The sequence below is a fragment of the Lissotriton helveticus genome, chromosome 10, assembly GCF_964261635.1.
Source record: "Lissotriton helveticus chromosome 10, aLisHel1.1, whole genome shotgun sequence".
Taxonomy (NCBI): Eukaryota; Metazoa; Chordata; class Amphibia; order Caudata; family Salamandridae; genus Lissotriton; species Lissotriton helveticus.
In genome coordinates this window covers 820,425,713-820,450,072 of record NC_136071.1, presented here as the reverse complement: position 1 = coordinate 820,450,072, position 24,360 = coordinate 820,425,713, and the positions used below count along the sequence as shown (strand labels likewise).

Genomic DNA, 24,360 nt, shown 5'->3' with positions numbered 1-24,360 from the left:
ATTGCCAGTATGCAGAGGAGGGGATACCATACTGTGACTGGATTTGTATGAAGTCTAGGAGCCCGTCCTGATAATATAAGTTCCCTATTCTTTTGCGGCCTGCTGTCTATCATGGAGTAAACGTTGTCCCACTGATGGCGGAGGCAAGTCTGGGTTGTTAAGAATTGGAGTCTGTGGAGAAACCTGGGAAAAAAGATATTTCATAAGCTGCACTTTGTCCCATGTGGCTTTTGTTGCGCAGAACACTGGGGAAATGTAAACCCCCACCAGTCTATATTTCTAAGAAAGCCAGGGAATCTGGCAAATATGGATTCCAGCAATGGCTTGGACAATGAAGCACCAGTATTTCTCCGTTGTGGGCCTAGCCCATTCCACCTTATATCTGAGCTGAGAGTCTTGGTAATAGTGAACCAAGTTTGGGACCCCCAATTCCCCCCTCTGCCATGGGCCAACAGGTCTGCTTTTTCACCATTCATGCCCTCTTTCGGTCCCAGATATAATTCTCACTTAGATGTTACATCTGTGCAAGTTCATATGGGGTTGGCTGCAGTGGCAGTGTCTGCATCACATAGTGTTTTTGGCAATAAACTCACCTTCACCACAGCCAGCAGCCCCCCCCCCCCATTTTCCAGGTTTGCAATTCTATCTAAACTGTGGTCCGGAGCAATGTGTAATTGCAGATGGGGTATCCCCTGTGTGGCCCATGATGAGGGAAAATGACCCTCAATATAGGTTTCATTTGCCTGCGAGATAGTGAGGTCTAGCAGCTGTGTGTTTTGAAAGTTAACTTTAAACCCAGAAAGCTTCCCAAATTTCTCCAACAGGACCTGCGGAAGTGATTTGAGTGGCTTTGTGACTGTGACCATTACATTGTCTGCCTACATGTCCAATTTGTGTTCCCTGTCCCCCATCTGAAAGCCCGCTATCTGGGGATTGGCCCTTATCCTCCATACCAACAGATCCATGTAGAAGAAAAGCAGCGGAGAGAGGGGGACAGCCCTATCGCGTGCCTCGACCAATATTGAATGGCTGCGATAAAGCCCCATTGACCTTGACTCGTGCCTTAGGTTTGGCGAAACTACACCTTATCGCCTTCGGGTATCTGGGGCCAAGGCCAATCTTATCAAGGACCAGGCGCAGATCCGGCCAGTGTACCCAGTCACATTTTTTTTCAGCATCGACCCAGAGGAGGAGAGCAGGAATGTTTGCAGTGGACCTTGTCAAAGAGGTGACGGATACGTTTAGTGTTGTCGCTACACCTCCTCCCAGGTATAAATCCACTTCAGTCCAAGTCCACCAGACCCTGCATGTATGGGGCCAACCGTGCTGCCATGATGCTAGTGAATATCTTGGCATCGATGTTCAAAAGTGAATTGGGACAATAAAATGCACAGTGCTTAGGATGCTTCCCTGGCTTTGCAATCATTGCGATTATGGCATCTCCCATTGTCTGTGAGTGTTTCTGATGTGCTGAAGAAATTATAAAGTTGATCCCATGAGGTGCCAACGTCGGAGCAACGGTTTTATGGAAGTCAGTAGTATACATTCAGGGCTCGAAAAATCCACAAAATGGTACTAGTCCTGCAGGTCTAGTACCTTGAAAAATCTCCTGGACCTAACTGCAACCTACTTGACCTCCTTCTCTGAAAGCAGAGCAAATGTGACAAGATAACAAGATTTAAAGGCATCTTTATTGCTTATTCATTTTGTGAGCAATAAAAATGCCTTTAAATCTTGTTATCTTGTCACATTTGCTCCGTTTTCAAAGACAGAGGACAAAAGTTAGTTTGTTTTCCTACTCACCAGAAAGGGCGAGTAGGACCTAAAAATAGCTCGTCTTCATTAATTCTACCTGGCAAATGCGAGCGGGCGAGTGGATTTGTCGAGCCCTGACCCTTCTTGTCTGGGTGCCTTCCCTAATTGTAACCTGGCTATAGCTGTTAAAATTTTGCTAACATAAATATCCCTGCCTATGTGAGATGCGTCCTCTAGGTAGGGGGGGGGGTGGGTGAATAATCTCTAGGTCCAGGGATTCGAAATATTGCCTGATTGCTTTTACGGTGCATGTCTCTTCTGAGTAAAATGTTCAAATTCCTGTGCTATGAGGGAATCTTGATATACCCTATCACCCTGAGACGTCTCCATGTTAATTCTCTGGCGAGTAGTTTGGGCTCGCAGCCGGTGCACTAGCCGACGGCCCGCTTTATTGCCTTTCGCTTAGTATTCCTGTTTTGAGCACGGTAGGGCGTACTCTGCTCTATCCATATCTAGGGCTTTGAGCTCCTTACAGGTTAGGTTGTTGTTTTTGTTGTGGGAGTCTTTCCTTTTGTGTTCCTCTTGAAGTGCCTTCACCTGACCCTCCAGGAGGCATCTCTTGTCCCACCTATCGTTATTATTCCTGGCTGATATAGCGATAAAGGTGCCCCATAAGGTCGCTTTAAATGTGTCCCACTGAAGAAGGTTGGGTTTTTACCAGTAAAACCATCTCCAGTCGCAAATTACGCAACAGTATATGCAGCTCTTAATAATTTCAAAAATGTGTCTACTCAGCTTGAAGACCAGCCTACCCTGCCAATTTCCTGCAATAAAGGTGTTTTCTGTATTGTAGCTGACCTTCTTATGAGAAATACAGTACAATTTCATGATTGGGTGTTATCCACATGACCAAAGTGGAGTTGCGGTGTGCAGGAAGTTATCTCAGTAACTGTGGCATAGACAATGCACTTACTGAGGCTGAATTCTTTGGAAACAAAACTGTCCAGTCAGTATTGAGCAGAACTAATTTTGTTCATTCGTTACAAAGTATGCTCATGATATCTGAGGCTATAGAAACATTGCATTGGTGCTTTCTGGAACAATAATGACCAATTACGTTTTGCATATCTTCTCTTTTGAATGAAGTGTACCCTGTGCCTTATTCACTTCATTCAAAAGATATAATGCAAAGCCAGTCAATGTTCAATACACTCAGTTCGAAATCAGAAAGCCTGAAACCAAATTCGTAGAGTTTGTCTAAGAATGTGAAGGAAAAGAGCTGCACGCGAAGGCTGTGGAGTCATGGTTTAATGTGTTTCGCGAATTTGATTGCGTAAATTACCTAAGATATGGGTCCTAGTATTTGGAAAGAGTGAAGAAGCTAGAGGTGTGAAAAATCATACCTCTACACAAACTTCATCCAAAGACATTCTGTGATGAAAGAGAGAGAAGGAAGGTTCAATGCTGTGGCTCCTGATCTAAAACTGGAACAGACTATCTAGAGATCACTGAAAAGCGCCAAGGGAATTGTTGGTCAGGCATGTAAAAGTGAATATGCTGCTCAATGGCAGCTAGTTTACCATGAAGTCCTTTCTATTTGCAATGTTTTCCGAGAGATGATAAATTCATAATTAATGGACCATCTTGAGACTGTTCCTCACCACAAATGGGTGCCGAAAGAGAGGGGGACGTTTTAATAGATATGTTGACAGCCTTCATTTCATGCAGCAGCAAGGAAACCCCTTTGAATTGACTGAGCATGTGCAACTACACTACTTCGTGACCAAACAATATGTGGATAATGACATAAAGACATGTCTACTAGACGTCCTGTAGCATGGATCAAAACTTTACGCAGAACTGAAGCAGGAGAGATTTGTATTGAAAGAGAAAAACCTGTTTGGCATAATCACTAAAGCTAAACATCCACACTTTAATTACCACAGTAAGAGTTTCATCCAACCAGCCACTACAAAAAGGGTTACCAAAAACAACTTTCGTAAGCACAGAGAGATGGATGTGGCAAAAGAAAGGGGTGAATTTATCAAGGACATTCTGTTGCATGATATTCTTCCAACAAACACATTATTTGATGGAGATGCTGCAACCAAACCAGTGAAGCACAAACTGATACAAGAGCTCGAAAAAAACCTTTCACCTGAAGAATTTAAATTCGAAAAGATGTTCTCATTGAAAACGGATGGTGTTGAAGACTATATATCACGTTTGCAAACGGTCAAGATTTCATCCATGCAAAACTTCAGAGAGGTCGTTCAAACTGTTCTGCAGAAATCAGTCAGTGAGCACCTTGCAAGAACTGCTCATTGCCTTTGACAGTTATTTTGAACTGTCAATCAAAGAATGAGAGAATCAGATGAATGTCTACAAGTGGAACAATTGACCTTGCCTGCATCAAAAATGAAACACCCACACCTGTGCAACTTGACAAATTCTCGTAATCAACATCGCCAAAGATGAACTTGGATATGTTAACATATCCAAGTTCATGAAAACATTGCTGGTGCTTCAGTGAACACAAAATTTCCAATTATTGCAAGCGGAATGATTGTCAATGAGGAGTTGGTGTTTGCAGAGAGATATTCCAAACGTGTGGGCCATATTGTTCAAGAAAATTGGAGGAAGCTGACCTTCGTGTTGTGCCACATGTTGAGTGGGTTGTTCGAAATGATTCCAAATGAGTAATTGTACTGTCAAACGACACAGATGTTCTTATTGCGCTACTTAGATTTGTTGGAACAGGCGAGAAAAGACACCTAATCTCGCTTCATATTCTGTACAAGAAACTTGACCCAGAGATGCCCAGTGTTCTTATCAAGGCACACATTCTTATGGTGGATGACCCTATGAGCTAAATTAGAACAACGTTTGTAGCTTTAACTGCTAAACCTGTGAAGTTTCTAAAAGGATTTTATAATTTGCTGATACAGAAAAAATTTGATTTTAAAGATGTAGGAAAAAAACCTGTGCATACGTGGAAAACTAGTTCTGTCACACATTTGACAATCTTCGGTACGGTGAGTTAGAGAGCAATCCCGCAAAGTGTCCTTCCACTGATGTCATATTCTGTGAGTAGACACATTAAAAGAGCGTTCTACTTGATCAGAAGATGTGCACATGTTGTGGATCTAGCATTTGTAGAGAAAGATCCTTGTGAATTTGTTTGGGAAATTATTGATGGGGTGCCCAAACCTACGGAATTTCTAAAGCCTCTACCCACAGAACTTGCATGTACATGTTCTTGCAAAACCTGTGCTACAAAAAGATGTCCCTGTCGATATACTTAGATGTTCAACATTCTGCATATGTGCGACAAGCGATTGCTGAAACAAATAAAGGGAACTATGAAAATGTGTCTAAAACTGGAGCGATCAACTTTATTTTTCTTCCATATTCAGATCAAAAACCTTGTTTGTTGTATACATAAAAAGATTCAAAATCATTATTATTTGTTTAATATCTATAGAGGTCTCTTCCTCTATTATAACCACCCTTTTGAAAAATGGTTGAAGAGTTGCTCTGAGGAGTTATTTTCTCTCTTTATAAGACTACTTGACCCTCAAAACCTATGTTTTGACACCAAAAGGAAGTATATAGGTCTCACTGTTCCTACAATATTACATCATCACTTTTTAAAAATGTCATCTTTAGATGTAACAGTTTATTTCAATATTAAACATCAGAAAAATTCAGGAAAATTGTAATTTCCCTTGACACAGCAGTCATCAGAATTTTAGGTTCATAGCTGCCATTTAAGGCCACCAACCTGCTTTAGAGGTGGTCGCCCTTCCCACCCCCCTCTCCCAAGTAATCCATTGTTCAGGTCCAAAATCAACATTTGAGCATCTCTATGGTAAACAAAATATAGAACTTCTCTTTGTTCAACACCGTGAGCTTGGCCTGTTGTAATGTATAGAATGTTGAGCATCTGCAGCATTAAACTAAGATATCATACTTTATACCTCCCTGCCTGTGAGCAGTCTCCACAGTCATATCTGCCAACATTCTATTTATTTGTACTAAAAGATTTACTAGTTATAGCTTTAACCCAGAATATGTCCTTTAATTAGAATCTGTAAAGTTAACTAAAATTGGTCTAGGATACTTTGTGTGAGGAGCCGGCTGTGATGCAACACTGTGTGCGAGCATGATTGTGAGGACTTGATGAAATTCAAGAAGGGCAAAGTTCTTAATCAATATTTCAGTGTAGGACTTGGGTGCGCAGGAATACCTACAAACATAAGTTTGAGTGGTGAGAATGATTTTGCTCTTTTAAAGCAGTACCCGCTCTTTACTGAATTGTGTAGATAATTCTTGAGCTTTAATCAGTTTTATCCTCACAAGCAGAAAAACATTGCTTGCTCTCCTCATCTTTGTCTATAAATTGTTTGAGTTGATCATAATTTTTATCCATCCAATCTTTCAGTTGAGTGGAAGTATCAAATTGCAGTAGTTTCATCTCTTGGACCTCTTTTAAAATGTTTACCAATAAGATCAGTTTAGGTTTGTCTGGCCTGAGATATCGTTATCATGTCAGCTTAAGTCCTTCTATTAACGTCTTCTGCAGTTGTACTTAGTTTTGTTGGGTGGTGGCCTTACCTTTCATCATAATAGACTCCAGAGAAGCTTGTGTGTGGATAGATGATGCTGCTACATAGACCTGTTACTTATTTACTTTTAACACTACTAAGGCAAAGCGAAGCTATTCATGCCAGCTACCATAGAAGGTTTTTGATTTTGAAACCGAGACAATAAATCACAAGGAGACAGTTTTTGCTTAACAGTTGTATTCCTCTTATTTAAGAATCCACTGCACAGCCAGTACTCTGCACCCAGTACCCTGAGTAACACAGTGCACCTACCTTTGGGGGGTTTGTAGTGGTCCCACTGAGTAGGATTTAACCCTGGGCAAGAACTCCGCTCCGCTGGCGGAGTTAAACCAAAGGGGATGATGGACGGAGTGTTGAACATTGCAAGCACTCACCCCCAGTCAACTGATCTGGGTTTAATCCATCATCATTCTTTAGCTCACTCCGCCACCCCCAGTAAAGACGGAACTTTGCGGAATTTTGCATACTCCGCAGAGAACGCGAAGTTCCTGAAAAACTTCCGACTCCGGAGTAGAGTTCAGCCCTGGACCCTCCACCCCGGCAATAAATATTGTTTTAATATAATTTACCATTAAAGGAAAATAAAAGTGCACTTACCTTATCGAGGCGTCCTGGGCTGCCCTCCTCCTCCGCTACGTCGGATGTACGTCATGGTTGGACTACGCATGCGCGCGCATTCGCAGTCCTACCATGACGTTTGTGATTACAGCGAGGAGGAGAGGGGCAGGCCAGAACGCTGCTGTAGGGTAGGTGCGCTTTTATTTTACTTTCATTGTAAATTTTATTTGAAAAATATTTGCCTCATGGTGGGGGGGTGGGGGGGGGGGGGCGGAGCTCCACAGAGTTTTTGGACAACTCCGTAAAGCTCCGCATAGAGCAACTCTGCCTGCTCCACCCGGGGTTAGTAGGATTACCTTCAAGGCAGTTTCTGCAACTGATTAAAGCGATCTCTTGATACTCTAGCGACATTTCAGCAACATACATGTCCGAATTATGCAATACTGATGGGCACAGAACCAGGACATCTTGAATATCCTGTTTTTTAACATAGAAATGGAGGCTAAACTGAGGAGTAGGTGAATACCAATTAGATGGTGAGAGCCCGTAGTCCGTAACTAATGAGTTTGAAGGACATATTACAATTTCAACAAGAGAAAACATGTCAAGGCATGTAGAGTTCATTCTGCACAGTGTGCCGAAATATAGTTAGGATCTATGCAGAACTGTCCTGAAAAAAAATAGACTGCAAGTTTATCTTCAAGTGATTGGTGAGGCTTAAAAAAGGATGGAGAGAGGAGTGCTGCTATGATATAGAAAATGATCAATTAAAAAAAGTCTAGTGCACATATTGGAATCTTTACGGTGGGGTAGGAAACAAATCTGGTAGTAAGTGTAATTAGATTCAAGCATTCGAGTTCAGATTACATGTCTGTATCTCATTTGAGCCAGTTAGCCACTTCATAATCTGTATAGATTGACATGTGCCATATGGTTGTACTTGATGCCTGCATCTCCTCTTCTTGTTTGCAGGGGAAGGGCCCCAGAGTAGGACTAGAAAATGAGCCCCAGTCAAACAGTTTGCGCCTTTAGTGCTGCTTAGAACTTTGATGTTCTCTGCTCTCCAACTGAGCTCCTGATCATCCCAGGCACACTGGTATTCTCTAATCACGCTTTAAAAAATGTATTTCGATTTCGATTTATATAGCGCACTAATCACCCAGGGGTCTCAAGGCGCTTGCTTAGGGAACCCGTCCTGATATTCCCCTGTGAGATACCCCGGCAGGGTATACACAAGGTGAATGCCAGGCATCCCGCCGCGAGGGGCCGTAGTGGAGATTAAGCAAGCTATTGCCCAGAGTCCCGTGAGTCGAGTAGGCACCGGAGCGAGAATTGTCAAGTCCGTGGAATTTTTGAGCCCGAGACCCGCCGAGGCGGGGAATCGAACCCTGGTCCACGGCTGATCTCAGCTTCATGGTATGCCGCCTCTAACCACTGAGCCACGCTTCTCCACAGCTTTAGGACCAATCAGTGCATCCATGCACTTGGAACTGTCCTTTCCCTCTTCACATGAACAGAAGCGTATCCAGTCAGAAGAACTTCTCTTGCTTCTGTTTCATTGACTGTGCTTATTGAATAATCATTCATACTATCGGGTCGACCTAGTGGCCGTTGCCTAACTTTGTTGTTTTACAGTGTTATTTTCAACATCCATTATTACCAAGTATGAAGATAGCACTCTTAATGGTCTTTGGCATAATCTAAATTGTAAATCAGATGGCTGTTCAATAACAAAATGCTTCTTATGCATTGGCTCATGATCAGTCAATGTAACAGTCTAAATTTGTGAAAATCTTATTTGTTAACAAACCACATATCACTACATCTCGATTCCATAACATCAGTTGATGAATATTAGATTTGTAATAGAGAACGAGACTGCTAATCTGGCTCACCGAATAGACTGGCACTCTGAGACCTGCAGCTGTTTGAAGAGGCTTTAAAACCTTCTCTTCGGGGCGTGGCCAAGATGGCGACCTGAAAAGACGCTGGCTCGTGAGGCTCCTCGGCCCTGAACCCCATTAAGCCTTAATCATTGCCTGTAAACCCCTTGGTCACACCAGCAAGTGGCTGAATCGTACCGAGTGCCCTGCGGACCTCATGCTTGGTGACGGTGGAGAACGGAAGAGCTCTGGTTCGGCTGCAGCTCACCTAGAATTGTGACCGGGTGGAGAGCGGAGGAGCAATGGCGCCGCTGTCCTGAGTCTGCGGCGGCCACGCCGTACACCGAAAGCAAGGCATAGCGCGACCTGAGTGGCGGCCGGGACCCGGGGTCAAACGGTGAGCCCCTACGAGCATTGCGCCAGCGCCGGCGGCGTTCGCCTGGGAGCACCCAGCGGCAGGCGCGGAAACTGAGGCCCCGGCTTCGGGCCGGTAGCGAGGTGCGGACACGGCGCCGGAGCGGCTAGGAGGGAGCGGGCGCCGGCCTCTGGCTGGAGGTCTGGGCGTGGAACACCGACAGCAACGAAGATCGGCCGGTGTAGGCGCTGGGACCCGGAACTGGAAGGTGGGTCCTGGCAGGCAGCGTAATCGGACCGTGGGAGGAAGCGGCAGCCTTAGGCGGGCGGCAGGCGGCAGGCGCGAAAATAGAGGTCCCGGTCTGAGGCCTACAACAGGCTGAAAGAAGTAGTCCTGCGGCGGTCCAGGAGACCAGGGCGGCCTGGGCGCCGAGAGAAGAAGACAGTGAGTACCGGGCTGGCGGGATGTGAGACACTGCACATCTAGTGCCTCCGGGGACCCCCCAGCCGGTGTTGGGGTCTCTGGCTGCCGCGTGGTCTACACCGCTCCGGGAGACGGCCGGCACCGAAGGGGTGAAGAGGGGCGCAGAAGGACCGTGAGAGCCAGACCACCTGACTGGCGCGGCGGGTCTGGGCCAAAGGCAGTAAAGACAAAGCGGCAGGCGAGAGAGAGGACGGCCGCCGGGCCTCGGCGGAGGACACAGCAGAGACCCAGTAGCGGGTCGCACCCGGAACACCACGAGACAGTTGAACAACCCGGCATACACGAAGTGGGGGTGAGTGCAGCACGAGCCGGGAGGGGAAGACGGAGGGGGTCTGGGAGCACCTAGTAGGGGCCGCAGTACTGAAGAGCCCAGCCTAAAGCCTATGAGAAGCTGCTGAACGGACAGCACAATACCACTGACCTTGCTAAAGACACATTCAGGACATTCAGGCAGGCCCTCATGCCCAACACCGACACGGCGGAGGCGACGTGATGCCCCTGAGAGAAGGCACACGGGGTGCACGGGGGCCAGCGCAAGTATCCTACCCCTATGTGATACCCTGGACCCGGGCTCTGGAACCTGCAACACCGCGGTGGCGGGAGGACCCCAAGGACAGCAAACGGTGTAGAAGGCACGGTCTCCAACGAGGGACACTTCGAGACGTTGGAGGGGTTACACCACAGAGACGGGGCCTTCCGTTGCCATTGCATAAGATATGACAGAACCACAGACGACGTGACAGCACACCCTGCCGCCTGGGGAAGCCACAGTCGATCACCTCAGTTCGGACCCAGACGAATTAGAAGACGTGATGGCCACCATGGGACGTAAGGGGTCTTGCACAATCCCAGACATGCTTACTAAAGGTGCTGCCAAAGGAGACAAGAGCCAATCCTCTCCCGTGTCGAAAGGATAGCGACGGTGGAGGAGGCAGACCAGGCACGTAGCGAGGAGGTGGAACTTCTCAGGCAGGAGGTCATCCGTCTCCAGGAGCAGCAGGTGGATCTTCAAGCACACACGGAAGACCTTGAGAACCACTCCCGGAGGAACAACATCCGCGACTGGGGAGTGCCATCTAAAGCGGAAGGGAACAGCGTGTCCACATATCTGCAGGGTTTGTTCAGAGACATCTTGGGGGAAACGGCAGACTTTGAGATCCGCATAGATAGAGCGCATAGAGTTGGCCCGGCACGGCGGGCATCTGCCCCCCGCCAGATATACTAGCTTTTCTGCCTGATTTCCCGCTGAAGGAAAGGATCCTCCAGGAAGCTCGAAGGAAACAGCCCCTCCACTTCCAGGGTCACCCGGTGGCACTGTACCACGACCTTTCAGCCATCCCCCTACAAAAGCGGAGAGCATTTAGGATAGCCACGACATTCCTGAGGGACAATCGGGTCCCATATTCCTGGGGCCACCCCTTCCGGCTCGTCTTAAAATGGAAGGGGACCTTACACCAGCTCTGCTCCCTCCACGACACCTGCAAGCTTCTGGGAATCGACCCTGGGGAGGAGGAGAAAGGAGACACCACGTCACCACGGGCCTCGCAGGACAGATCCAGGCGGAGGTCTGGAGGAGAATGACAACGAGTAGGGCGCAGGCGGTCCCCTAAAGCAGAAATGAAACCAGACCCGACGACGGTGGCCCTGGAACAGGCGGCTGCTATACAAGAAGTATCCAAGGACACGACAAACTCGCATTGAAACAGCATCTAAATGGGGTTTGCCTCTTTCGCTTTCTGCCCACACGGGCGGGGGGGGGGGCGGGCGGGGGGCCAGCGGGGTCGCCACTGCCACACTACCCATTAGACGTTTTTCACCACAGGTCTGAACTGGTTCTGAAGACCTGGGACTATGGTTTGCAGTTTGGGGTTTCTAGTTGGGGCTAGGGCGGGAGAGGAGGGGGTGGGGGAATAGGGAGAGTAGGGGTCAGGAAGTTGGGGGGGGTGGAGATTAAAGATTGGGAGGGAAGGGTAAGAAAGGAGGTTGATCAGTTGCTATCCACAGGGGGGGGAGGGACGGGGGTGGGTGGGTTGTCCAGTGCTCCGTTCCGGTTACACTAGTCTAAGTCATATTCCAGCGTCTCACACCCCTCCAGGCGCGGGGGCTAGCAGGTCTGATTCCAGTGTTCGCCATGCCACCTACAACCCTTAAGATCTTAACCCTGAATGTGCGGGGCTTAAACAATCCTGTTAAGCCACGTGCAATACTGTCCCTATTAGAGAACGCCCGGGCAAACATTTGCTTATAGCAAGAAACCCACCTGATGGCCCGCGACTGTCATAGGCTCCGCTCCTGAAAATTCCCAATTCAGTTCTTCTCCTCAGGGCCCAATAAGACTGCAGGGGTGGCGATCCTGGTGGCACGATCATTTAAAGGGGAGGTTCTACACAACTGCGCGGTACGGAGAGGGAGACTGTTAGCATACCGCTTTGCCTTGGGGGGGGGGGGGGGGGTCTATTGTTTACAATCGGGTCTATATACAGTCCTAACGAAGGCCAGGAACTCTTTCTACACTCAGCCCTTACTGATGTCACGGGCACGCCTTATAGACATATCATACTGGGGGGAGATCTCAACATGGTGTTTGACACAGTCCTAGATAGGTCTGCACAACGCACACCCCAAACCAGAGCGCTCTCCTCAAATTGCTCAGATCGGCTGGCGGAACTGGATCTTCGCGATCTTTGGCGCCGCACACACCCACACGACAGGGAATACTCCTATTATTCCAATGTACACAAAACTTAGGCAAGACTAGACCATCTTCTGGCCACTTGCCCAGTTTGCACTGTCCACCTCGACGGAGATAGGGGTGCTCTCGCTCTCGGATCATGCACCAGTCACCACCACCCTCACCTTACCACCTGCCCCGTGTTCCCCCCAGGGTTTGGCGTCTTCGGGATACTTTATTGCAGAGGAAAGATGTGGTGAAACACATTCAAGACACTATCAAAGACTACCAGCTTCACAACGCTTACAGTGACACGACGCGGGCGACACAATCGGCGGCCATGAAGGCGGTTATCAGAGGGGAATTTTTAGCTCTCTCCTCTGCGGAGAATAAAGACAGGCAACGTAAGCGGGACGAACTCACGCAGAGGGTACAGGAGCTGGAGCGAATGCACCAGCAAACTGGGGCACCTAGGACTTGGAAACAACTTAAAGTAGCCAGACACCTTCTGAGAGCACTAGATATGGATCGGGCGGAATACGCAGCCCTGCGGCTGCGACATGCCTATTACACTGGAGGGGACAGATGCGGCTGATTATTGGCAAGCAGGCTAAGAGTCGTGCGCCAACAACAGACAGTGAAAGACCTCTCCCGCCCCGACGGGTCCATGGTCACAGACGATGCCGAGATCGCGGAAACTTTTCAAGGATTTTAAACGGCTCTTTATACTGGTGACCCTCTGGACGGTCAGGCAGCGTCCGCCTATCTGGACTCTGTCACACTTCCCTCTCTAGCACCTTCACAGGCGGAATACCTTGACAGGGATATCCGCATCGAGGAAGTAATCTCTGCCATTGCCAAACTTAAGCTGCGGAAGGCCCCGGGGCCAGATGGTTTCACGGCCCTTTTTTACAAAACATTCTGCACAATGTTGGCGCCGACTCTCGCCCATCTCTTTAACACCTTTTCAAAACCAGGCGCCATCCCCCCTGACCTTCTGCGAGCGTCCCTCTCGGTCATCCCAAAACCTGGGAAAGATAGGACCAAATGCGGGTCGTACAGACCCATATCACTACTTAACGTAGACCTTAAATTATACACGAGCATTCTGGCGGCCCGACTAGGCCCCCACTTGCCGGGGCTTATAGACCCGGATCAGGCGGGTTTCGTCCCAGACCGTCAGACGGTAGATCACACTAAAAGGGTTGCCCACCTCATAGAAAAGACCTCCCGGATCCTGGGAGAATGTATGATGCTGGCAGTTGATGCCGAAAAGGCGTTCGACCGGGTTCACTGGCCATACTTAGAGATGGTCCTGAAGAAAGTCGGCATCGGAGAGAAGTTCTGCACCTTCATTTTTAACTGTTATAAATTCCCTACGGCAGTGGTCCGAGTAAATGGCTATAGCTCGCGGAGCTTTGGCATCGAGAGAGGCACGAGGCAGGGATGCCCGCTGTCACCCCTGCTCTTTGCTCTCTATATGGAGCCATTCGCTCAGAGGATCCGCCAAAACAAAACAGCGACCGGGATAAAGTTTGGTGGCTATACGCACACCATTAGTCTCTACGCAGACGACGTCCTGCTATCGCTGGACAATCCGCGGACGGCCCTGCCGGCGTGCATGGCGGAGATGGGTGCCTTTACGGCAGTGGCCGGGTTTAAAATGAATACGAACAAATCGATGGCCCTCGATCTTTCCCTAAGATCCTCTACAAAGGCCTACCTACAGACCCTCTTTCCCCTCCAGTGGTCAGCAGACAAGGTGCCATATCTGGGGATTCAGTTGACTCCCACACTCACAACCATGACGGCGGCCAACTACAGTACGCTTCAAAGGAAGATATGCGAGGAGCTGGGGCGCTGGAAACGCCTCCTCCTCTCGTGGTTAGGTAGAATAGCGGCGGTCAAAATGACCGTTCTGCCCCAAATCCTATACCTCTTTAGAGCACTTCCGCTGCAGCTGCCTGTGGGTTGGATACGGAAAACACAGACTGACCTCGCCCGCTTCAACTGGCAGGGTCGGAAGCCGAGAATGAAGAGGACACTGTCTACTTTGGCTCCTGAGGCAGGAGGACTGGGAATACCGGATCTGCACAAATACTTTCACGCGGCGCAACTACGCTATCTGGTGGAATGGAGCAAGTGGAAGTCAGAGAAACACTGGCTATTTCAGGATCAAGCAGTGGCAGGGCGCCCACTCCAGGAGACCCCCTTCCTTTGCAAAGCCTTCTGACCGTATCATCTTTATGCCTCATTTATCACACGGGTCCCACTAAAAGTATGGGACGCTACTAACATCATACATGAACTCACCACTTTTCCCTCACCGCTCACACCCCTGGTCGATAACCCGGACTTCACCCCGGGCATGCCCAAGGGGGCCTACACCCACTAGCGACCGGCGGGATGTCGATGCCTCTGCCACGTCTATGGTCCAGACGGTGTACTCCCTTTTCCACTCTTCAGGCAGGAATATAACTTCCCTGAGACGGAGTGGATGCGATATCTACAAGTCCGCCATTGGGCACTCCAGCCACAGGTGCGAAAGACGGCAGATAGGAAGCTTCAGCCATACGAGAGATGGCTACTATCCCGCACCTCTGACACCAAATTAATATCTGATCTCTACAAAGTTCTACAACCACAACAGCACCTCTTTATAATCCGGGCAGGGAACGGTGGGAGCGAGAACTGGGCAGGACTCTGAGCCACAAAGAATGGGACCAGATCTCTTACAGGGCACGCCACTCGGCATATCACAACAGGCTCACAGAGACTCTAACTAAGATATCCACATACTGGTACTACACCCCGGAGCGGATACATGAGATGGACCACAGTAAAGACAAAAATTGCTGGAGAGGGTGCGGACACACAGGCACGCTGCTCCACCTCTTGTGGGATTGTCCCCTTATACAATCGTATTGGACACAGGTGATAGACGACATTGACACGCACTTTCAAACAGAATTGCCTCGTTTCCCTGCCTACACCATACTAGGGCTCCCTAACCCCTTGACATACCCTCTGCGCTCACGCAGGGGACGCCAGATGGCCATCGCCCTAGGATCTGCGGTACAGAACATCCTAGCGCACTGGCGCACCACTGCGATCCCTTCCACAACGGGTTGGTTGCACAGGCTGTGGTGTGTGTTGGGGATGGAGAAGATGTCACTTACCTTAGCAGGAGAAATAGATCTGTATGACGAACTGTGGCAGCCGTTTCGCTCACTGTTGGTTAGTGAATTCAGAGAACTTACCTGCCCGAGGTATCTCCGTTTGTTACGACTCACAGGACCCAAGGAGTAGGCCTCCTGGTGGGGGGGGGACAGGGGATGAATACATCAGGACCTAGCGAGAGGACACAGGGGGAGTCGGATATGAGCACTGGACGGGTGGGTGAGGGGAGGGGAGGGGAGGGGAGGGGAAAGGGAGTTTGGGGAGTGGGAGGCGGGGGTTCCAACTAGTCGGCACTATGTAGCATCTTTTGTAGGTCTGTGCCGTCGTGGGTTGGATGGGTATCGGACTGCTATGCTCACCCTAGTTAGGGGTTTCTTTGCCTTTCAAATGTTTCTTGCTACTATTGGATGTACAGCATTTGCGATGAATAATTTGTATTTGAGGTGCAGATTTCAAATAAAAAAGATTTGAACCTAAAACCTTCTCTTCTGTTCAGCAGGTTGATGAGTTGTGTTGCTACGATTTGTAGCTATAGAGGAGACCCTAGATGCTGTCTCTGTCCTTCCATGTGTAGTCTTGTGTATTCAAATAGTTTTCATTGTATGAAAACTACTCCAAACTATGCCAGATTAATTTTCACAGCCATGGCATATATTTTGCTGTGTACTAAATTATATTTTTTTAGCGTCTTGATATGCATTTCCTTTCATTTTACTGTCAATTAAAATGCACATGTATGCAAAAAGAAATATTTGCTCTTCAAACATTTGGAGTGTCTAACCATTCTTTTGGTACAAAAATACACATTTATTAGTTCCCCTATTCAAAATGAAATATCTACAAAAAGCCTGACAGTGGCACCTTAAGAGCCACAGCACCTGAACTGGTATCCCTATGGTATTCCTACCCCTCTATACTTCATGGGGTTTGTGTGCACAAAACAAACACAGGTGCACCACACATCAATTGCAAGGACTGAGGGAGCAACTACATAAACTGTATACAGTACAGGTATTATCCAAAGTATTAGTTTATTTGAATTTTCTGATTTCTTTAAAAAATGTGGTCATAAACATCAATTTTCACAGTGAAACGGCCGACGCGTTTCGTCCTACTAGAGGACTTCTTCAGGGCATGGATAACTTGCGGAGGTCAGTCACAACAAAGAGAGAACGCCAAAGGATTTGACCAGAGTAGCTGCTTATATATCAACAGCAGCTGTCAGGAATATTTGGTGGCAAATATGCAGTCAGCCTTCCTTCGAATTGAATATACACGGAGAAAGTGAAGTATCAATTAAGTCCAATACAGGGGAAACGTCGATTATGCAGAGTGACTCGAGAGGAGATCACACCTAAAAAGGTCGACACTGAAATTGGATATCAATCAAAGTGCAGCTTCTTTATAAGAACAAATAAAAAGAGAGGGGATGTAGCCCCAGGCAAAAGCGCACATATACTTTTGGGACAAATCAGCCTGCTTGTAATCACCTGAATGAACCACATAAGCACCAATTCATTAGCCCCAATATCTTATGCAGCAGATTCAAACTGTGTCAGTTCAACTTTAAATGGTATGTAAAATATCAAGGGTTGACAGCCGAAATTAGAGTGTCTCCAGGTCTGCAGGAGCCAGGGCGTCACGGCAGGGAAAACGTTAAACATCCACTCTTTCGCCTCCAAAATGTTCCTATTTTAAAATCTAGGAGACAGTCTTGAGTAACCGATATGGACAGGGAATTGTTAACAGTGGTGGGAAAATCATGTTGAAAATTGTACCGGCCAGGGTCTGCTATTTTGTCAATGGGTTGGTGCAAGTAAACCTCCCCCAGAGCTAGGGTACGGGTTAATGGGATCTTATTTAATCCCATTCCGATCGCTCGAGGGACCCGACAAGGCTGCCCCAATCACCCTTGTTATTTGCCTTGTACATCGCGCCATTTGCGGAAGACATACATAGTTACCCACAAATTGCGGGCACCTGTATTGGGAGCAGGGAGCATAAAATAATGCTATGAAAAGATGATGGAGCAAGGGCCCTCACACACCCTGAAATATGACATGCTTCATCATAGGACAGCTCCTCGTTGGGCCTGCGATGCAATGCCCAACGGGCCCGACAGGGGGGGGCTCTTTTCCGGAGGTCTTTTATCTGTGATCTTGGTTCATAGATAAAGCGGGTGCGTGTGGGATTTGTGGTATATATAAGGTGAGTAGAGTGTGGAGAATGTATGGATTAAAAATAACTATGGGCACCCGCTGGACCAACTTTAATTAGCAGGTTCCATGTCATGATTAAGAACAATAGTACTTGCTTGTAGAAATTCTAATAGTCTTGTCAAGTTTTTAAGTGAGGATAACGGTCGATGTGTTTCGTGCAAAGGGGTTCCTCTTCAGTAGGGACCCATGAAGCAGTAGAGAAAAGAGCCCAAGGGACCTCACATCGCTCCGGAATCCACAGAGGGTAGGTCGGTCACACACTGCGTACCCTATGGACGAGTCGGATGGGACGCCACTGAGTGTCCCATGACTCTGGAGCCTTTAGCGCTTTCCTCTACTGCTTCAAGGGTCCCTACTGAAGAGGAAGCTCGTTGCAGTTGGTTATTTGGTGGAGGTGTGGATACATAGATGTGAACCACCCCTGTTTGAGCAGCAAGTAGGTTTTCTAGGTCCTGAAGAAAAGCCACGAAAAGCCACGATCTCTGACATCTTAGGGCATGAAACATGTTGATCGTTCTCCTTACTTTAAAACTTGACAAGACTAGTAGGATCTCTGCGTGCAATTACTATTCTTAATCATGACGTGGAACTTGCTACTTAAAGTTGGTCCGGCAGCTGCCCATAGTTATTTTTAATCCACACATTCCCCATACTTTACTCACCTTAAAAGGAGCATAAACATTTTTTTCTCAAAGGTTATTGACTCAAATTCTACAAGAGACTCGACATTTGTAACATGTTTGTAACATGTTGAAAATGCATTGGATTTCTCCACAATTCTTTATAGAAGTACAGAACTGTATGAGTTAATAGCAATTATCTCTCTTTTTATATTAACTTTACTCGTCATGACCCTCAAAAATAGTCATTCACTTTAATATATTTACTTTGAACCTTGAAGATGAGCCAAAAAAGGCAAGCAGTTATTTTTTGTTCGCCAGCCCTCCACTGGTATAGTACTGTGAAACACACAGTATCTTAAACATTTTGAGAATACTGCCCAAAGTGTCAAAGGTTTTGTTTACAATCTTTACAATAAGCCATAATGCATTGTTGGTCCCTCCCCTTCCCATAAAAAAATACTGTCACAATGTGTGGGCAATGCATAGGGGTGAAATAAACCACTCGATTTGTGCAATTTAACAGAGACTCGTGTCTGTGTTTTTTTTGTTGGTTTTTTTGTAGGCTGTTCTTGCTGGTGATTACATTCTTTCAGCTGCGTCTATGGCCTTGGCACGAATTGGAAACATTGCTGTAGTCTCTGTTCTGGGTCAAGTAATTGAGGATCTAGTGCGTGGTAAGAGTGCTTTTATTTTGTTGTTTTAAAATTGTTTTTATTGTGCTTCAAAGACAATTAACATAATGTGGTCTGCAGAACCATCTTCAGTGTACAAGCTTTTAACAAGGAAAAATAATTTGAGCATTGTTCTCTACATGGCTAAACTGACACTATTTTTCTCCTGGGTGTCTTAGTACATGCAAGACGATTATTTAGCACCAGTGCAAGTACCAAATCCCCTAAATGATTATAATATGTAAGAAATTGATTGTAGACTATGCAATAGTCTGTCTCTATTTATGGAGTAACGGGCGACTTCAGATAATTCCTCTGGCTGAAAGCAATAATTTCCAAAACTGATTGAAATATCTTTCTCAGTGTCTCCCCTGTTGGCATCAAACTGACTCTTGTCCATACTGAGAACTACAAGAGAATAAAATGGAACAATCCATCAATACAGGTGATCAAACAATATAGTAGAACTGTAGTGACCTGTATAAAGGACGGAGTTGATCCTCTGAATGGCAGGGTACTGTAGGAAGCTGGCTCTGTGTATATACTATACCAAAATGAGCTATAGAGTGCACAAAGTCCAGAGGACCCCAAAAGGTAGGCAGAGGTAAAAGTAGATATCACCTTAACCTCTATTTGTGGTAGTGCGGGCGAGCAGTAAGGCTTTCTTAGAGGGTAGAGTTAAGCATTTGTTGTACACACTCAGGCAAAAAATGATTGTACATTCAAAGAATGGTATCAGACCAATTTGATTGTATACAAAGTATTATTTAGTTATATTTATTTTCTAGAACCAAGCAAACCTGGCACAAGTTAGTGTAAATGGTACTTTTCAAGGCAGGTTGAACAATACAAGTAACCTAAATGAAAATGGCTTTGTTACATGTTTGTCAATACTTTCAATGCAGTGGTAATTACTGTTAGATTACTTTTCAGATTACTTTATTAATTATTTTTTCTACTCAGTGTGATATGCCTAGATATCACACTGGGACATTTCCTAGAGAAAAGGTAAGTAAAGCAGTTTTTAGATATGTGCAGTTTTTGAAGTTCTCATACAAAACCAACACACAACAATTTTCACAAGAAAGCAGTCAATGCAGTCCTATGGGAGGAAATGGTTATATGTTTCAAGGTAAGTACATGGGCTTGGGAGGTGATTTTCTGGGGTCAAGGATGCACACTCAACGCACCTTCAGCTGCACTAAGGCAGCCGGGTGCAGAGTGCTGAGGCCCAATGTTATCCAATGGAGGACAGGGAGCCTCCTTTTGATGGCTGCTCACGAGCAGGCCACAAGGTTGTGGGAGCAAAGCTCCTGGTGTTAGGCTCAGGGCAAAGGGGGATTAGAGTTGACACCCTAGATACACCCGTAGAGGCGGCTGGGTGCAAGGTGCTGTTTTGGCATCGGGTGCCCTGTTTTCAATGGGGATTCTCCGGTTACAAAAAAGACTGCAGATTCGGGGACAAAGATCAACTGGTCGGAGATGTAAGTTGGAATGCCTGGGGATGCTGGGACACTGTCAGTTGGACCACCCAATGCCGTTGGACGTCAGATGCAGGGATGTCTTTAGGCGTTGGGTTTTCTTACCAGCTCCGGTCACAATCGTGGGGGGGATCCTCCAGAAGGAGACTGCAGGTGTCAATTGGAGATGCGAGGCTGGTCCGAGATCACCAGATCTCAGGTCAGGATCGCCGGAGAGTCCTCCTCCTGGTGTTGGACCATTTGGACTCGAGCTTTGGGCGTTGAGTGCAGAGTGGTGCAGACTTGCAGATTTGATAATCCGGTGCTCACGGAATACAAAGTTTTGGTTTTGGAATGCAGGCAGGTCCTTCGGGTTCTTGAGGGCTTCTTGCTGCAGGACACACCGGGATTTCGCTGGAGCAGGTTCGAAGTGTGGACAGGCCGGCAGAGCTTGGGCCAAGTCACTGGGCGTCCTCTTACTCCTCAAAAGCGAATCATTCCATTGATTTATACAAAAGATGTATCACCTTGAAATCAGATTAATATCACCATCTGATTACAAAAAGTGAAAACACATGTATGAAATTCCAACTATGATATTCAAAAAACTTCAGTGGCCCCCGCAGAAGGGATGAATATAATCCCAAAATGCATTGGGCTGGACTGGGTAATTCAGTCGTAACATGCATCAGTTAGGTTATTCAGAACTATTAATGTATTGAGTTTTTTTAATATAATTGTTGGAATTTCATTCATGTGTTTTCACTTTTTGTAATTCGATGGTGAAATTAATCTGATTTCAAGGTTCTATGGTCATTATACATCTTTTGTATAAATCAACGGAATGATTTGTTTTCTTTTTGTCTCATAACATTGTGAAGTGTTGATTTTATAGTTTACGCAGTGCATCCATTATACTGGTGAACATTCACCAGAAGGGTTACTTACACTCCATATTATGCCACCCTCCAGTGGGAGGGAGGGTTATGCCTATCTCTGGTTGGCTAGGTCCCCCATCTGCAAGATTGTGGGACTGAGAGTTGTGCTTCACGTCGCCTCCCCCACATGAGGGATGGGATTGGCAAAGGTGGGCACACCTCCCTTCCTCACTTGGTTTTCCCACCGGTTCTCCTTCCCAAAGTGGGGGTCCGAACCGGTGGGGGTCAGTTGCTGGAAGCAGCAAATCGCTGGGGTAGCTTACAAAGGAGGCAAGCCTTTGAAGCTTCCCCTTCATGGAACCTGCCCATCCTGGGGGAGGAGGCTTGGCACCTCGTCCCAGGATATGCATTGTTTCAGACCCCCGAGAGCAGTAGGCTCTCCACCCAGGGGTCCAGAAACATGTCTGGTGTTGGCAACTGGAGAGCAGCCACTCAGCCAAGACACTAGTGTTAGGTCGTTTTTCAGGGGGCATCTCTAAGATGCCCTCTGAGTGCATTTCTCATTAAATCCTACACTGGCATCATTGTGGGTTTAATGTGCTGAGAAGTTTGATACCAAACTTCCCAGTTTTCAGTAAAGCCATTATGGTGCTGTGGAGTTCGTAATGACAAACTCCCAGTACCATGTACTCTTAATGGCATTACTGAACTTACAATGTCTAAGCATTGGCTTAGACACTGTAGAGGTACACGGCTCATGCACATGTACCCTCACTAGCGGTATAGTTCACCCAGCTAGAGGGGTGGCTGACCTATGCCAGGGCAGTGGGTTGTAGGCATGGCACACCGGGATGTGTGCCATGTCGACTCTTCACTTTGTTCTGCACCAAAACAGACAGCCTGCTATGGCAGTGTGTGTGTAAAGGTACAGGGCCTCTAAGGGTGGCACAATACGTGCTGCAGCCTTAAAGGTCTTCTCTGGCCACAGTGCCCTTAGTACCTATGGTACCATTTACAAGGGACTGACATGTGGCCAAAGAGTGCCAATTGGGGTTTTTCTTAATGCAGTTTTAGGGAAAGAACACAGGCTCTGGGTACCTGGTTGGCAGGAAACCAAGGTGCACTCAGTCAAAGTACATCAACAGTTTTACAAAAAGTGCGGGCATCCATGCAAAAAAAGGCACTTTCTTACTGGAACGGTTCATAAAAGAGCTATCAAATGAATTTTCCAACAATGAGTCCCATAAGGCCCGAAAGAATGGTGTACTGAGCCACCAAAATCTTCGGCAAACTAAGGCAGTTCTCATGAGCAAAAAAAAAAGAGGTAAGTCAGGCGTTAAGGAGATGGAGGAAAAACCTGAATAATGAGCAGCTGGTACTTAACCTAAGGAAATACAGAACAATTGTCTGGCTTGCAAAGAAGCATCATGAATATCTTTTTTTGGGCAAAGTCCTCCATGTAAGTAAAACCAAAAATTCAAGCTGATTTTGGGAGACTGTAAATCAGATTATAACAGCGCCCATGATAGCTAATAACGCGAACATTGCAGTCAACATGGTTTAAATATCTTCAAACCTTATATCGGTAACATAAAGTTGATCTGACGGGTTCGGGCCACCGCAAAACTTTAAACTCCTCCATTCTGTTAATTTCAATCAACCATAGTTCAACAGAGTTGATTAAGTCGTACAAAAACAACAATATAAAAACAGTAGAACCATTGATATTCCAGTCGGTGGAAATAGCTGAAATATTTTCTCAGTCTCAGTCACGGGTTGAATGGTCTGTTGCAAACACCATTCAAGGTTAACCCAGACTTTTGGCCCGCAAAGCTGGCCTTATTGTATAACTATGCCCTCGTGAAAGATACAATTCCAGATTCTTGGTGAGGCGCAATTGTGCACGTCATCTATAAAGGAGATGATAAGGCTTCGCCAGCCAAATATCATCTAATTACTCTTTTAGGTAATGATGGCAAACTATTTGCAATATTTCTGCTTAAAGAACTGGGTGATTGGGCTAAAGCGGAAATTATTGTGCCAATAAATCAAACTAGATTTAACAAAGGCACTGACACTACTAGCAACTGGCTAGCTCAATCATTAATCATTGATAATATTATGGCAAATAACTCCTCTGTTTGTCGATTTTAAATCTGCATTCAATAGAGTACAGATGGAATAGATTGTGGGAAATACTGAATGATTGTATCATTCCTCCAACCCTGCTTAAAGCGATTCAACTTTTGTACCTTAATAGTAGGATGCGAGTGAAGTGAATGTTAATAAAGCTATGTCAATCAATAAGCAGAGGACATGGTTTGTAAACAACAAACGTATTGAATGTACCAGAAAATAAAAATATTTAGGAATTATTGACTGCAAAAGATCTTTTCACATACACAATCAATATATTAAAGCGAAGGCCCAATCACTATTATCCGTATTTATTACTCTATATAAAATTCTTAAGGGCCCATTATTGGATCCTATAGTGAAAGTTGTCAATGGAAAAGTTTTGTCAACCATCAACTGTGGTAGTGTAGCCTTGCGAAGGAAGAAAAGCACCTGCACTAGACAACGTTGTTGCAAAAACTCACAAATCGCTATTACATTTGCTACGGTCTGCTTCCCCTGCTCAGGTCTGATTGAAGTTTGGCATGCTTAATCGAGTCATTGCAAGGCAAGGGGTCTTTATAATCGTTTGAGAGGTGGGGAGAGAAGGGGATTGCTCTTGTTGTGGGTTAAGGGTCTTCATTCCAGAACAAGGACACATATGAAAGCTTCAAATTGGATACTGCTGGGCGTTTGCTCAGGGAGTTGCCAGGGGAAGTGGGGGCGGGGAGTTTTATGAGACTGGGAATGATCATTGCTGTCTTTTCCACACCACTTTGTAAGGGGCATAGTGAATTGAAGAGTTCTGATCCTGATCAAAGTAACACACGATGTATCAATACTGACTGGAACTTTATCTCAAATTCAATAAAGTTTGTTTA

At 46.4% G+C, this 24,360-nt stretch overlaps 1 protein-coding gene across 2 annotated transcripts in view; it reads left to right on the top strand.

Moving 5' to 3' along the window:
- PDSS1 (decaprenyl diphosphate synthase subunit 1) overlaps positions 1 to 24,360 on the top strand; it is a 299,714-nt gene that overhangs the window by 125,137 nt on the left and 150,217 nt on the right. For both annotated transcript variants that reach the window (XM_078663430.1, XM_078663431.1), the window contains exon 6: positions 18,918 to 19,029. In XM_078663430.1, coding sequence (XP_078519556.1) covers positions 18,918 to 19,029 — 112 coding nt within the window. The remainder of the gene's footprint in view (positions 1 to 18,917; positions 19,030 to 24,360) is intronic.